Source organism: Microcebus murinus, chromosome 10, assembly GCF_040939455.1.
Source record: "Microcebus murinus isolate Inina chromosome 10, M.murinus_Inina_mat1.0, whole genome shotgun sequence".
Lineage (NCBI taxonomy): Eukaryota > Metazoa > Chordata > Mammalia > Primates > Cheirogaleidae > Microcebus > Microcebus murinus.
In genome coordinates, this window is record NC_134113.1 from 61,799,893 (window position 1) to 61,813,311 (window position 13,419).

At 43.4% G+C, this 13,419-nt stretch overlaps 1 protein-coding gene across 30 annotated transcripts in view; it reads right to left on the minus strand.

Annotated features, from left to right (window-relative positions):
- The window catches only part of R3HDM2 (R3H domain containing 2), a 145,561-nt gene that overhangs the window by 9,157 nt on the left and 122,985 nt on the right, over positions 1-13,419 (minus strand). For 22 of the 30 annotated variants that reach the window (XM_012777038.2, XM_076007424.1, XM_076007425.1 and 19 more), the window contains 7 exons: positions 11,838-12,025; positions 6,978-7,079; positions 5,034-5,276; positions 4,599-4,725; positions 4,196-4,356; positions 3,585-3,739; positions 1,598-1,698 (listed from right to left, as the gene is read on the minus strand). In XM_012777038.2, coding sequence (XP_012632492.1) covers positions 1,598-1,698; positions 3,585-3,739; positions 4,196-4,356; positions 4,599-4,725; positions 5,034-5,276; positions 6,978-7,079; positions 11,838-12,025 — 1,077 coding nt within the window. The remainder of the gene's footprint in view (positions 1-1,597; positions 1,699-3,584; positions 3,740-4,195; positions 4,357-4,598; positions 4,726-5,033; positions 5,277-6,977; positions 7,080-11,837; positions 12,026-13,419) is intronic. The other 8 variants (XM_076007420.1, XM_076007415.1, XM_076007413.1 and 5 more) reach the window with 1 other exon arrangement.

Genomic DNA, 13,419 nt, shown 5'->3' on the forward strand with positions numbered 1-13,419 from the left:
ATTATTTTTTAGACTGGTCAAGTCAGGGAAGCAGTGGGAGTGGAGAAGGAACAAAGGAATCTGTAACTGGTTGTGATTAATTAGTTGTAAACACCACTGCACTTGGACCAAGCATGTTCTAGTATTCTTAACCCAGTACTAGGTCCGAAATAGGTAATGAAAAATTCTTTTTACTTGGTTTGTTCTTGATTCAAAGACCTCGTACTGGAAGATGAACAGATATAACCACAGAGACTCCATGTTACTGACATATTACAAAGGATACAAACAAAAATGCACATACGTATGACCGTATACACATGCACACACTTATTTTAACAAATAGGAGAGAAATACCCTGCGGTACCATGCACCACCACAGGCTACAGTGATTCTTGGAGCTGGTTTCTACAATTTTCATACTCCACTGGGAATTTCAAGGCCAAGTGCCCCTGGCAGACATTAGGAGAAACAGCTAGAGATACCAATAATGTAAAAAAGGGTAAGAACTGTCGGATTGAAAACTTCAGCCTGTAAGAAATTCATGTTTGGCCTGGATGAAGGCGGAAGTCATTGTTCCTTAAAAGTAAGAACTGATCACATCTAGCAAGTGAGACTAATGCTGGAATCCCTGCCACAGTATCTAACACAGTGAGGAGGCAAAAAACATCTTTTAGTAAAAAATATTCCATTTCTAAATGGGGAAAACTGCAAAACATCTCCCTCTCACCAGAAGAGGGCACTCTGACACTCCCACAGTGGAGTGGAATGGGGATGGCTAGAGGCTAAAAATTAAGACTTTGTCCCCTCCAGAACCCCTGAAGTCTAACTGCATTGTATTGCTATGTCAGGGTAGGGTGAAAGGTATACAAACAGGGACAGCCATACTTGGCGTGTAGGGGAAGTTCTTGGCAAAAGCAGTGAGAGGATGCCTGCCATAAACTTATTGACTGGAATAGCTGGCCCCACCAAAGAGGGCCTTTAGCTGTTTAACATGATGTCCATTTATTTCCCACTGGAGGGAAAGGAATAGAGTACAAAGCTTGTGGAAAATGTGTTGAATATGTAGCATGAGATATTGAAAAGTCAGACTCAAGTTCAAGTTCTAGGACTGTGATCTTAAGAAAGTCATTTAATCTCTTTAAATCAAATTTCTGCCTTACAAAGTTGTGATTAGAATTAAAATGTTACAATGTATATGAGCACACTAAAAACTGCTAAAGAAATCTAAGATATGAATTAAAAAGCATTTAATCAACTTCCCTCATACTGCCAAGAGAAAAGAAAAGCTGTCTATAGGAAGAATGAGTGGAGACACATGTAATAGTATTTCATGACCTAAAGGCATGTGAGTATAATGCTGGATTCAGAAAAAAAAAGAAACGAAAAAGACAACAAGAAAACAAGGAATTCAATTACAGATGTGGCTTCCCCAGGATGAGGCAACCAACCCCCACCTGTTGAGAGATCAGCCTCAGTACCCCTGGAAAACACCAGCCAAGACTTTGGTCTTCCTTCATGAGAGAGTCACAGTAGAGACAGAGCCAATCCCTGAACTCCTTCTGCCTTTCCCAGCTCTTGTCAATGCCCAGCTTCCCCCAATTCTTTATCCTCTTACCTGAGTACTGCTGTGGCATCTGTGGTGGACTGCAGGGAGAGGGAGACTGAGGCATCTGGTACTGCTCAGAGCCAGGAGGTTGCAGAAACCCCACAGAAGGGCTGGGGAGATGGAGAAAGGAGTGGTGGTGAAACAGTAGAGGGAGACAGCTCCTGGCAAACAGCTGCTGCTTCCTGGCCCTCCCCTGTGGGAAGCAGAGGCAGCTCCAAGCCATTCCCAGACCAATTTGCCATGCAATTTTTAAAATCACTCATCAGTTCAAAGTTAATTATATATATTTGTACTTGATCATCTTTCAATTAGGAAGCTGCTAATCAGTGCTACAGATGGAATGTTAGCGACACATGCTCTTCCTAACACCGTGGAAACACCATATATATATATGTGCATACGCACACACACACATTCTAAGAAACACCAGAAACATAGAGTGCCAGAGACAGACATACAACGCTAGAGAGAGATGGATTAAAAAAATGCCTAAGGCCGGGCGCGGTGGCTCACGCCTGTAATCCTAGCACTTTGGGAGGCCGAGGCGGGCGGATTGCTCGAGGTCAGGAGTTCGAAACCAGCCTGAGCGAGACCCCGTCTCTACCAAAAATAGAAATAAATTAATTGACCAACTAAAAATATATATACAAAAAATTAGCCGGGCATGGTGGCGCATGCCTGTAGTCCCAGCTACTCGGGAGGCTGAGGCAGTAGGATCGCTGAGCCCGGGAGATTGAGGTTGCTGTGAGCCAGGCTGACGCCACGGCACTCACTCTAGCCTGGGCAACAAAGTGAGACTCTGTCTGAAAAAAAAAAAAAAAAAAAAAAAATGCCTAAGGATTGCTAATTATTTTTGTTCTAAAAGTAAAAAATTGGCCGGGCGCTGTGGCTCACGCCTGTAATCCTAGCTCTTGGGAGGCCGAGGCGGGCGGATTGCTCAAGGTCAGGAGTTCAAAACCAGCCTGAGCAAGAGCGAGACCCCGTCTCTACTATAAATAGAAAGAAATTAATTGGACAACTGATATATATATATATAAAAAATTAGCCGGGCATGGTGGCGCATGCCTGTAGTCCCAGCTACTCGGGAGGCTGAGGCAGAAGGATCGCTCGAGCCCAGGAGTTTGAGGTTGCTGTGAGCTAGGCTGACGCCACGGCACTCACTCTAGCCTGGGCAACAAAGCAAGACTCTGTCTCAAAAAAAAAAAAAAAAAAAGTAAAAAATTAAAAAAAAACACTAAGAAGATATGTGATTTAAGATATGTATACAAAGGCAAACACAGCCACCTAAAGGCTAATAGGGAAAAAGAAAAAACGCCACAAAACTCAAAACAACATGAACATATACATATAAAAATACAGAGATAAAAATACACACGATGGGAGACAGACACACACAAATACATCCAGTTAGGCCCAGACTTGGGTTCTAGTTCTAGCTCTGCTTCTAACTAGCTATGTGAATTTGAGTAAGTTTCTTAACATCACTACCTAGAATTTCCTTGTTTAAAAAATAAGGAAGAAAAATAAAACAAAAGGAGTGGACTAGACATCGTAAGGTACCTTCTACTGCTAAAATTCTATTAGCTACAACCTACGCTCAGATATATAGAAATAGACACAACTATGGTGCTTCATTCATAGATACAAACAGAAGTACACAGAAAAATTTACATAGATATATGCTCCCAAACTGCTTCTCTTATGAATGAGTAGTCTCTATCCCACAGTTCTGAATCCCGTTGCTTTGAAAAACAAAAAATAGGAGAAATCATAAATTATAAATCTCTGAAGCAGGAATTCTTTTCTACTAATAAGCTCATATGCAAATGTCACACCAACGAGGAGAAAAGGAAAATGAACTCCCTCATATTCTACCTGTGTTTGCACACTACTGGGATCTTTACCCCTGCCTTTCTTAAGCCAGTGAAAACAAAACATGGTGCAACAGTTGCTGAAGGTCTATGGGAGATATACCTCGCTCTTTGGGAGTCCTCACCTCGTACCGTTCTGCTGAGCCGGGGGGATCATACTGTAGTACACTGGCACACCCCCTGCAGGAAGGCCTCCTTGCACAGACTGGCTTGCAGGGACCAGCATGGGTTGTTGGAAAGGCGGCTGGACCACATTTTGTGAGTCATTACCCACTGGAACCTGGGTGGGATAAGTGAAGAGAATGACTACTCATACACCCATTGAGATCAGGACAATGGCCTCGTTATCACTAGACAGGGGCATTAAAACTTCCTTTTCCCTACTTTTTATAGTCTCCTCCTGTTTTCCCCATGTCTAAAGAAAATTTAGGCATTTCTCCCTTCTCCAAATACCACCCTTGTGCATCTGACATAGAGGAAGGAGACTGATTTCCTTTAGACACTATTTTCCTGGGCATATGCTTATTTGTATGGTTGTATAAAGACCAAACAATTTAAAGACTCTTCTTAGACTCTATGAGCTTTCTCTCAGAGGGGAAAAAATCCCAAAAATAATTCTAGAGGGAAAGTGGACAATATTTTAGTATTGGAGTTGCCAGTCTGGATGAGCCTGGGAAGCTATACTTCTCCTCATCCTGAGGACTGGGTGACCCTTCCCAATCCAGAATGCACCCACTTGGTAAGAAGGCAGTGGAGTGTACTGAACCACCAGGCCTTGCATCTGGCTCCCCATGCTGCTCCTCTGGTTGCTGAGCAGGCCCTGGTTCTGTGGCTGCTGGACCCCAATCATGCCTTGGTAAGCCGCCTGCTGCTGGTTAGGCATCATAGGCTGTAAACCTAGAGATGGGCAAGGCAGAGAAGACATTAGCATAAATGTGTAGGAGGTCACATTCTATTAGTAATCTCCCTTTCCATTCTATTTTACCTTTTCTTTTCTGGAGATCCTGGGTCCCTTTTTAGGACTCTAATCATTCCTGCCCCTGCTCCCCCTTTTTAAAATGGTAAAGGTAATTCTTCTCTATTTCCCAGTCTGCCATTCCCCCTATTCACTGCCTTCTCACACTAGCGGTTCCTCTTACCAGGCTGCTGGGATGGCTGAGGCAGCTGCTGACCACGTTGGGGGCTGTAGGCCACCGGGTGAGAGAGAGGTCGATATTGCTGGTTGGAGTTAGGATACTGTCCAGGGGGATAGTAGGAAACCTGGATCTATGGTAAGTGGAAAAAGATGTGAGAGGTCCCTCAAATTCAGCCCTACCATTACTAAATGCCTCAGGGTTAATGGCCAGAAATATGTAAATAGAGATATTTTGGACCTGCAATTGTGGGATTAGTATAGAAGTTTGAAATAAAACAGGAAGGAAGGACTTGTGTTATATATAAAGACCTGGCTGAACTCTCAAGTACAGGTGGGGAGAGGTATCCCCACTGGTCTGTCTAAACACTAGAGGAAGAAAGAAGGTATAATACTGGACCAATTGAATTAGTGATTTAGGCTTGGAACTGGAGCTGCTCACCTGTTGAGGGGGCTGTATGTAGCCCTGGGGTGGCAGGACTTGCTGAGTAGATGGTACATGGCTAGAGGTGGAATAGTTGGAAGTAGGGAGGGGCTGTCCCGTGGAAGCCATGATGAAGCTAGTCTGCTGAGGGTGCTGGGAGATAAGTGGGGGCTGGAACAGAGCTGAAGATGGGTCAGCCGCTTCAGTAGAGCCTTGGCGGCTAAGGCTCATTTGTCCAAAGGGATTGCTGAGGTCATCTGCCTGTTGAGAGAGCAGGGCACTCAAGGACTGAGGCTTGTATCAGCCCAGACAAACAGAAATAGCAATTCTCTCTACAGATTTGGGATAGTCCTGCCTCTGTGCCCTAAGAGGTGGTTTTTAGCCCTAAGCCTGTCAGGTGGTATTATAAATTGCTATGAATTGACCAGCTGTTGCAAGCCCAATTCCAGAGCAGTCTCCCTACCACATATGAGGTAACAATGGCCACCCTGATTATGATCATTATTAGGATTAGTCCTGGAAAGATGGGAGCAATGATACAATTTCTATATATAGAAAAAGAGGACAAACTAGTGGGTTAAACAAAATAATTACAAGAATCTTTCCATTTCTTGTCTTCCTCATACACACAACCACAAATAGGGCCCCTACATTGCCATAACTCCTGTTTTTATAATATATAAGGACCCAGATAACACCTTGAGCAGATCACGGTGGGTAGGTTCATGTGCCTCCACAGCTCTGCCTATGCAGCAGCAAGACTGGGGGCTCCCACTGCTTATCTCCTTACTCCCTCTCTCGAGGTCATTTCCACCTTTGTTCTCTGACAGTAGCCTAGAGTTCTCTGCCCTTCAGAAACCACTTTCAATTCACACCTCTGAGAGGCAGCCAGGGAGAATGGCTAAACTGGAGGATGAGACTGACTGGCCAAGCTGTAATTATCTCTTTCTCAGCTCTCTTCCCTAAGCAGCAAGGGTGATGGAGTTCCATCTCTCACTCATATGGTGATAGGTTAGAGTTTGTTAGCTTCCTCTTCCCTTCTGCTCCCTTGACAATAACTGGCGCACATGCACAAGCGCACACACACATACACAAAACATACACACACACAACACACACACATACACACACACACACAAGCCAGAGGAGGAGTTCTTTTGTAAAAGAAACTAGTAGAAACTAAAAGATAATGCTTTTCTGTAGTTTCATTCAATTTTCAGGGATCTGATTTTCAAGTTACTTCTTTTGTCACCTTATTGAGCAGGAATAGATGACAAGTGGCCTGGACTGCAGATTACTTTGAGGCCCATATGCTGGGACTTTTCAGAATGGAGATAAGAGAGAGGTAAGAGGAAATAGGGGATTCTAGGGAATAAGCTAAAGCTAGAGGTATGATTAACACAAAGCAAAAAATTAGGGCTCCTATAACCATGATGTAAGTTATCAACTACAAGGCAAGTCAGACTGTCAAAGGATTTGTACTAATCACCCAAACAATTTAAACAGCATGTTCTATGCAGTGGAAGAGGGTATTTTTATATAAAATGACATGGTAAAATAGAGGAACAGTTCAGTTTTTATCAGTAGTACCAGAGAAGCCTGTAGTTGTGTTTTTATTTTTAAAGGATGTTATAGAGGACCATTCTGTTCAGAATAAACTGGGTTCCTAGACATGTCTAGGGAACAAATTAGATGAAGGATGTACATGGTAGAGAGATGAAGAGCATAGGTTACACCAACATCCAATTTCATTACCCCTCCTGAAACTTGTGGGAACTCAGTGTTTCTCTGTCTTATATTTAGGCATCTTTTCAGCCTATGCTGGCCCCTTAAGAAGGAACAGTTTCCAACATGCCCTTCAAAAGCACAACATGCTTACAAGGCCATCACAGACTGACCCAGGCATATCCACAGATACAGGCCACACATGGACAAGACAAAAAGGGGGAATGGAGTTTATACCATGTTGTACTGCTGGGGCGGAGAGACTGGCAGAAGGACTTGGGGACAGGAGCTTGGAGAGAACTGAACAGGCTGCGGAGAGGGCTGCAGAGACGGGACTGGCTGTGGATCAGCAGAGAGGCATGTGGAAAAGGGAAGAGGAAAGGGAGGCACAGGAAGAGGCAGGAGGGCAGAGATGGGGAAGGAAAGGGAAGGAACAACAAAGTTAATAATTATAAAAGAAACTTCACATGAATAGCAAGGCTGCTGGGTGTGCCTGTGACCAGGCCCAGGAGGGCTTGTGCATTTCAAGTCTCTTTGACAAACAGGCAATCTCTCTAGAGAGACCCCAGCACTCCCCACCCCACTAGCCATTCAGAACTCTGCAGCTATTGTAAGCAATCTGGGGATTGCCAGGGTCTGCCACCTGATCCCAAACACAGCTTTTCCCAAAGCATTTTTTCTGAACACACAATTCCTGGGGAGCACAATCATAATCCTCCTTGAATGCCCACTTGAGAAGAGACTCCTGTCTGCGTCACTGTACTGCGTCTGTAGGAAGGGGCATCCAAGGTCTGGCTCAGCCACATTCTGATTTCACACCATAGCTCTCCTGGAGGAAGTGCTCATTCACAAGCATCGTCTCCCTCCCAAGGGCAGAGAAAGAAAAAACACTCAAGGTTCATGCCTGCTTCTGGCTACTTCCTTCTGCTCCATGCTTGTTCTGTGTTCCTCCAGGCTGTGAGGGCAGTATGACCCCCACCCCTCACCCCCAAACAGAGAAGATTTAGGAATAAAATATAAATAGCCTAGCTTTAGTTTTTGTTCCTTTAGTCCCTTCACTAGCTTCAAGCAGGAGGATTTATTTATTTATTTATTTATTAGTGTTCTAAACCAACTAATGGGTAGTTATTTTTTTCCTCTCCCTTATTCCCCTCCAGCCATTTTGATCACCTCATCAGTTCTCCAGTCATAGCCACTGATGGTGGGAGGGATGGGAAAAGGAGACAGGAGAGGAAGAGGTTGGAAGTAGCATTTATATACATTGTCTCATTACATACATTAGCATTTATATACATTGTCTCATTTCAGCTTCACATAAGAATCCTATAGGGAGATATGATAACTTGCATTTGCAATTAAGTAAAGCTCAGAGAAAGTAAATCACTTATCTAGGATCACACAGTAGATATGGCAGAGCTGGGATTGAAACCTACTTCTGCCTGATATATGTTCTTCCCACTCCACTCTAGCAGTCGGGACGAAGTGAAGGAAGAAGTCAAATAGAATATCCAAACCTCTTCCACAGGCTCTTCCCTCTTCACTTAGAGTTTTAAGAGGTGTAGATGAGGCCAGGCGTAGTGGCTCACACCTGTAATCCTAGCACTCTGGGAGGCCAAGACCGGTGGACTGCTCAAGGTCAGGAGTTCAAAACCAGCCTGAGCAAGAGCGAGACCCCATCTCTACTATAAAATAGAAAGAAATTAATTGGCCAACTAATATATATAGAAAAAATTAGCCGGGCATGGTGGCCCATGCCTGTAGTCCCAGCTACTCGGGAGGCTGAGGCAATAGGATTGCTTGAGCCCAGGAGTTTGAGGTTGCTGTGAGCTAGGCTGACGCCACGGCACTCACTCTAGCCTGGGCAACAGAGTGAGACTCTGTCTCAAAAAAAAAAAAAAAAAAGAGGTGTAGATGCCATGGTATCAATATTCTCTCCTGCCATGTATCTCCAGAGAGATTCTTTTACAGAGAGGACTAACAGTTCAGGAGGCAGAGAGTGCAGGAATTAGAAGACTCCAAAAAAAGGAGAATACTTGGGATGTCTCAGCAAAGGATGAGATATTGGATTAAATAAAATGCAAGTCATTTTGGTTAGGAAAAATTCCTGAGAATCCACCGTGTGACCTGGGAGAGATGCTGCTATAGCCTTGAAAGTAAACTCTTAGCTGTACTGGCATACCTATTTTCTGTAAGCCAATGAATTCCAAATACAACTGAAAGCCAGGCTGCTCAGCATTAGCTGCTTATGCTGGTGGCTTTCATACACATTTTCTATTATTCTAATCCTTTTCTTTCTTTTGGGGAATGGCCTTACTTTGTTCAGACCTTATATACCCAGGGGGAGAAAGTATAGTAAAGCGGTAAAACAACTCTGCCTGTTTTTCTCCACTTGTGAGTTTTGAATAAAGAGTAAAGTGAGAAGATGATGTTCTTCTCTGAGGCCTCCCTAACTGGGGAAGGACAGTGGAACATGGAAGGGGGTCTCAGTGCTATTTGCTAGTTATTCCACAGCTACCCTTAGCTATAGTTCTCTTCCTAAAAAGACGTAAACTCCAGAGCCAGGAACCTCTGAGAAACCACAGGGAAATTTATTTAAAAACAAACAAACAAACAAACAAAAAAATAAAAACAAGACAAGACTGGCCCTGAGGGATGGGGCTGCCACCTACTGGTGAATTCTGGGCTAGATCACTGGCTCTTGGATGCCTAAGGACAAGAGGACAAAGGCTCACAGGGCTCCTTTTTAAGAGGTCCACTCTGTTTTAAGAAAATTGGGCAAAAGGAAAAAAGGTCCTTTAATCCTCAGCCTGTCCCCTTGGTTTCATATGCTTCACTGAGATACAACATGAGGGCCTGCTCAGACGGAGGCCTGCCAAGCAGGGAAAGAGCATGGTTTAGCCAGCACTGTTCCTAGGCCTGGGGCAAATGCCTCTTGCTATAGAATTAAAGGTAACTACCTTTTCTCAAAGTTTTTCTAAAGGAGAAGCTTTAGAGTAAGCAAAGTAGTATGTGTGTGTGTGTGGTCATATCCTAATTCCTGCACTGTCATGTGCCATTTGAGAAACTGAACAATAATTATTCTTGGGCTCAACAACTTCAGTTTGGAAAGCCCCCAATGCTGACAGCCAGTCAGGGGAAAAGAAAACAAAATAAAGAAAGAAAATAGCAGTAGGAAAAGGAAGAAAAAAACATAGAGGGATAAAGTAGAGAGGAAGAAAAAAGGAGATATATGTAGTGTGGTGGTGGTGTTATAATTTTAGCAGCTTCCATAAATGCTTTCAAGACATCAAAACTTACCTGGATAAGATTCTTCAGTTTAGAGTTAGTGATCACAATTAATCTCAAGAATGAATTTCTAAGGGAACAGAGAACTCTACACCAAACAATGCTCTATTATCCCCAAGCTATACCCCCTAACCTGGCACCACACTCGGAAGGTAAGTCAACTGACCAACAACTGACCAACTGACCCTCATAATCTAGTAGCAGGAACAAAACCTGAGTAGAAGTTTGGGGTTTGGGGCCCATCATTTGGACATTCTGTCTAAAATTTTATTCCCAAATGGTTATTTTCTTATCTCTTTATTCTTTTCCCTCTCTTGCTGTCTGTTTCTAGGTGTGGATGACAGGTGGAAGGTGGAGGCAGATGGAAGACTAAGAAGAAGAAAAGAGAGCAAGACTGTATTAAAATATACACATTTTAGGGAAAAAACCAGAAAATACTGGGATGTTGGGGAAGCGAGTAATACACATACAAAAACACAGTAGGAGATAGCCAGAAGGAGAGAAGCACAGAGTTTATCTACTTACAGATTTGAATTAAAATAAGAAGAGAAAAGCACAGACACACACACACACACACACACACACACACACACACACACACACACACCATGCTTCAGCAGGAAGTCAGGTAAGCTGATATGAATGAGACTTAATGAGGTAGATGATGGTAGAACAAGAAAGTCAGGACTACATTGAAACTGAGTTAGGAACTAAGATGAAGGACTGGAATGACTTGCATGTGGGTTACATACAAAGGAGAATTTCCTAGATCTTCACTGTTCCATATTTTAGCTTTGTTTCATAATGTTTAAGATAGGGCAGTAGTGGGCCATTCTGTGGTCTTTCCACTCTAGTTTCCAATTTCTGGAGTATTAGTGCTTGGGACTTGCTTCTTGTACCTAGGGAAGAAATACATCTAAGGCCAAACTGGAACTAAATGAGTAGGGAATGAGGGACTTTGGGAGGTGAACCAAGAGCTTAAATTGCAGCAGAAAAGAATGGAGATATATGTTCTTCCTGACTACCAGAGAATATTTCAGGATAAAATATGGGGTTCTACACATGAACAGCTGTATTAATGGGAGAAAAGAATAAGTGAAGATCTCAGCATGGCTCTAGTCAGAGTATTAAGGTGAACTTTAAACCTAAAACACTGAGTTTCCAGTTTAGTATAGGACCTGATTCTTAGCCTGATGACATTCATGGTCTCCACAGAAACAACACTTCACACAAACCCTAGTTGGTATCAACATCTACCAGTCCAGCAACAGAAGGAAAAAGATACAGCCCTTTTATGGTATTGGAAACAAAGACAACATTCAGGTCTTTGTGTCCTGTGGCATATATATGGCAGGGGTCTTGAGTGTCATTTCTTTTCTCCACAAACCCCAACACATAAATATATGTTTATGGGTCAACACAGTAAGTCAGATGATGGTGGGAGCTTTGATTTTTTTCAAGTTCCACATATGGATATAGAGAAAAAAATTACCTTGCTAATTACACAGGATTTAGAGGGAGATGGGATACAGAAGAAATGTGGTGTGGGATACAATCCTATTGACAATTCTCAGGACAAAGAGAAAGAAATATAAAGCAAAAAACTCTTAGGCTGATTGTGCTAAGAGTACTTCGGCCAAACATTTGCCCTATTCTTCTCTCCCTACAACTAATAAATGAGAAATGGGAGAGGGAATAGCATGTCTCCAAAAACTAATCCTTCCTGCCACCCACAGGATAGGAGACATGACTGTACTCCAGAGCTTGCTTGAATCAGAATGGAGGGGGCTCTGACACTGAGTGGTGACTCACCTGTGAGATCATGTGATTATTCAAGGGTGGCTGTTGCTGAGGCGTGGGTGGGAGAGCAGGAAGTTGCTGCTGCTGCTGCTGCTGTTGCTGCTGCTGCTGCTGCTGCTGGGCAGTACAAGGGAGAAGGCCCCGGACAGACTGGGATGAGGTGACCTGGTTGCACACTTCTGGGGCACCTAGTGCCATACCTAAGGCAAGGAGGAGACCCACCAAAAGTTGTAAGCACAAGCCATGAAGATGCTACCCCTGGAGGGTGTAGTTGCAGGTTTCTATTCTTTCCTTGCCCTTAGTCTTCACTCCCCCACTGGCTTTTGAAGACCCACACATGAGCACAGATATATTTCAGCTGCCTTGCTGCTGGGAGTCCTCATCTTAGCAGGTTACTCCCCAGGGACAGGAACCACCTTGACTGTCAACGTCTGGCTTTGGAACTGGACAAAATATGAGGCTGCTGCGGCACCTCCCCTGAAGTGCCTAGAATCTGTCCATCATGATTAGACAGCTAAAAACATGAATGCTCACTTCCTGGGAAGGTACAGATTCCTGATCCCTTAAGGGACCTGTCTTCTCTTTGCTTTCTTCTCAACTTGCAGCATCTCTTATGTAAGTTGCTGAAAAGACAACCTTGCCTCTTCAAGAACATACTTGAGCACACACATACACATAACCATTACTCAACTATTTTTCCCATTTCCAGGTTCTCCAAGGCATGAACACATTCACACGATATACTCTCACTGAATATCTACTATGTGCCAGGCATTGTGTAATGAACTAAGAACATAAAGGTAAACAAAACACAGTCCTTGCCCTTAAGCAGCACAGGATCTTCTAATGGGAAATGAACATCCACATACCTACTACAATCTGATAAGGATAAGGGATACATCAGTGATATCAACAAAGTTGTTTGAAAGCAAAGATGAGGAAGCAATAGCTCTCCAGGAAGGATTTAAAAAGGTGGCAGGAGGGCTGGGTTTGAAGGATGAACAGAGTTTGTCAGACTGAGAAGGGACAAAGCTAATGCCATATTCAAGAAATAGTTGGAGGACTGGAGGAGGATAGCTATCTGGAAATGAGATTGCAATGGCAAACCAGAGTCAAGAAGTGATGCAATATGAAGTAGTTTGGACTTTATTCTGCAGGTGATACAGAAATGAAGGACTGATATATTTAGATCTGTTTTAGATTGGTAAATTGGCTCTAACAAGGGATGAGAACAGAAAAGGGAGATCAGCTTGGGAGCTAGTGTCATAATTAAAGAAAATAAAATAAAGGTCTGAATAAAGGCTGAGACAGTGGGATTAGACAGGAGGTAACAGAGAAGGTAAACCTGCAACTACACCCTCTAGCGGTAGCATGTTCTGACCTTAACCTAAGGGTCAGAAGCAAATTCTTCAACACTACTGATATCTACTAGGGGTAAGAGCTACAGAACTTTGAGGATGAGATTCAAACAATTCTTCAGAGAGAGAAGGATGGTGAAATAGAGGTCTATCAGGTATAGAGAGCTAAATACCCCCCTGTTAAGAGCGCAGCATGAATAGATTGAGAGGGTTGTGCAGCAGATCAGGCAAGCTCA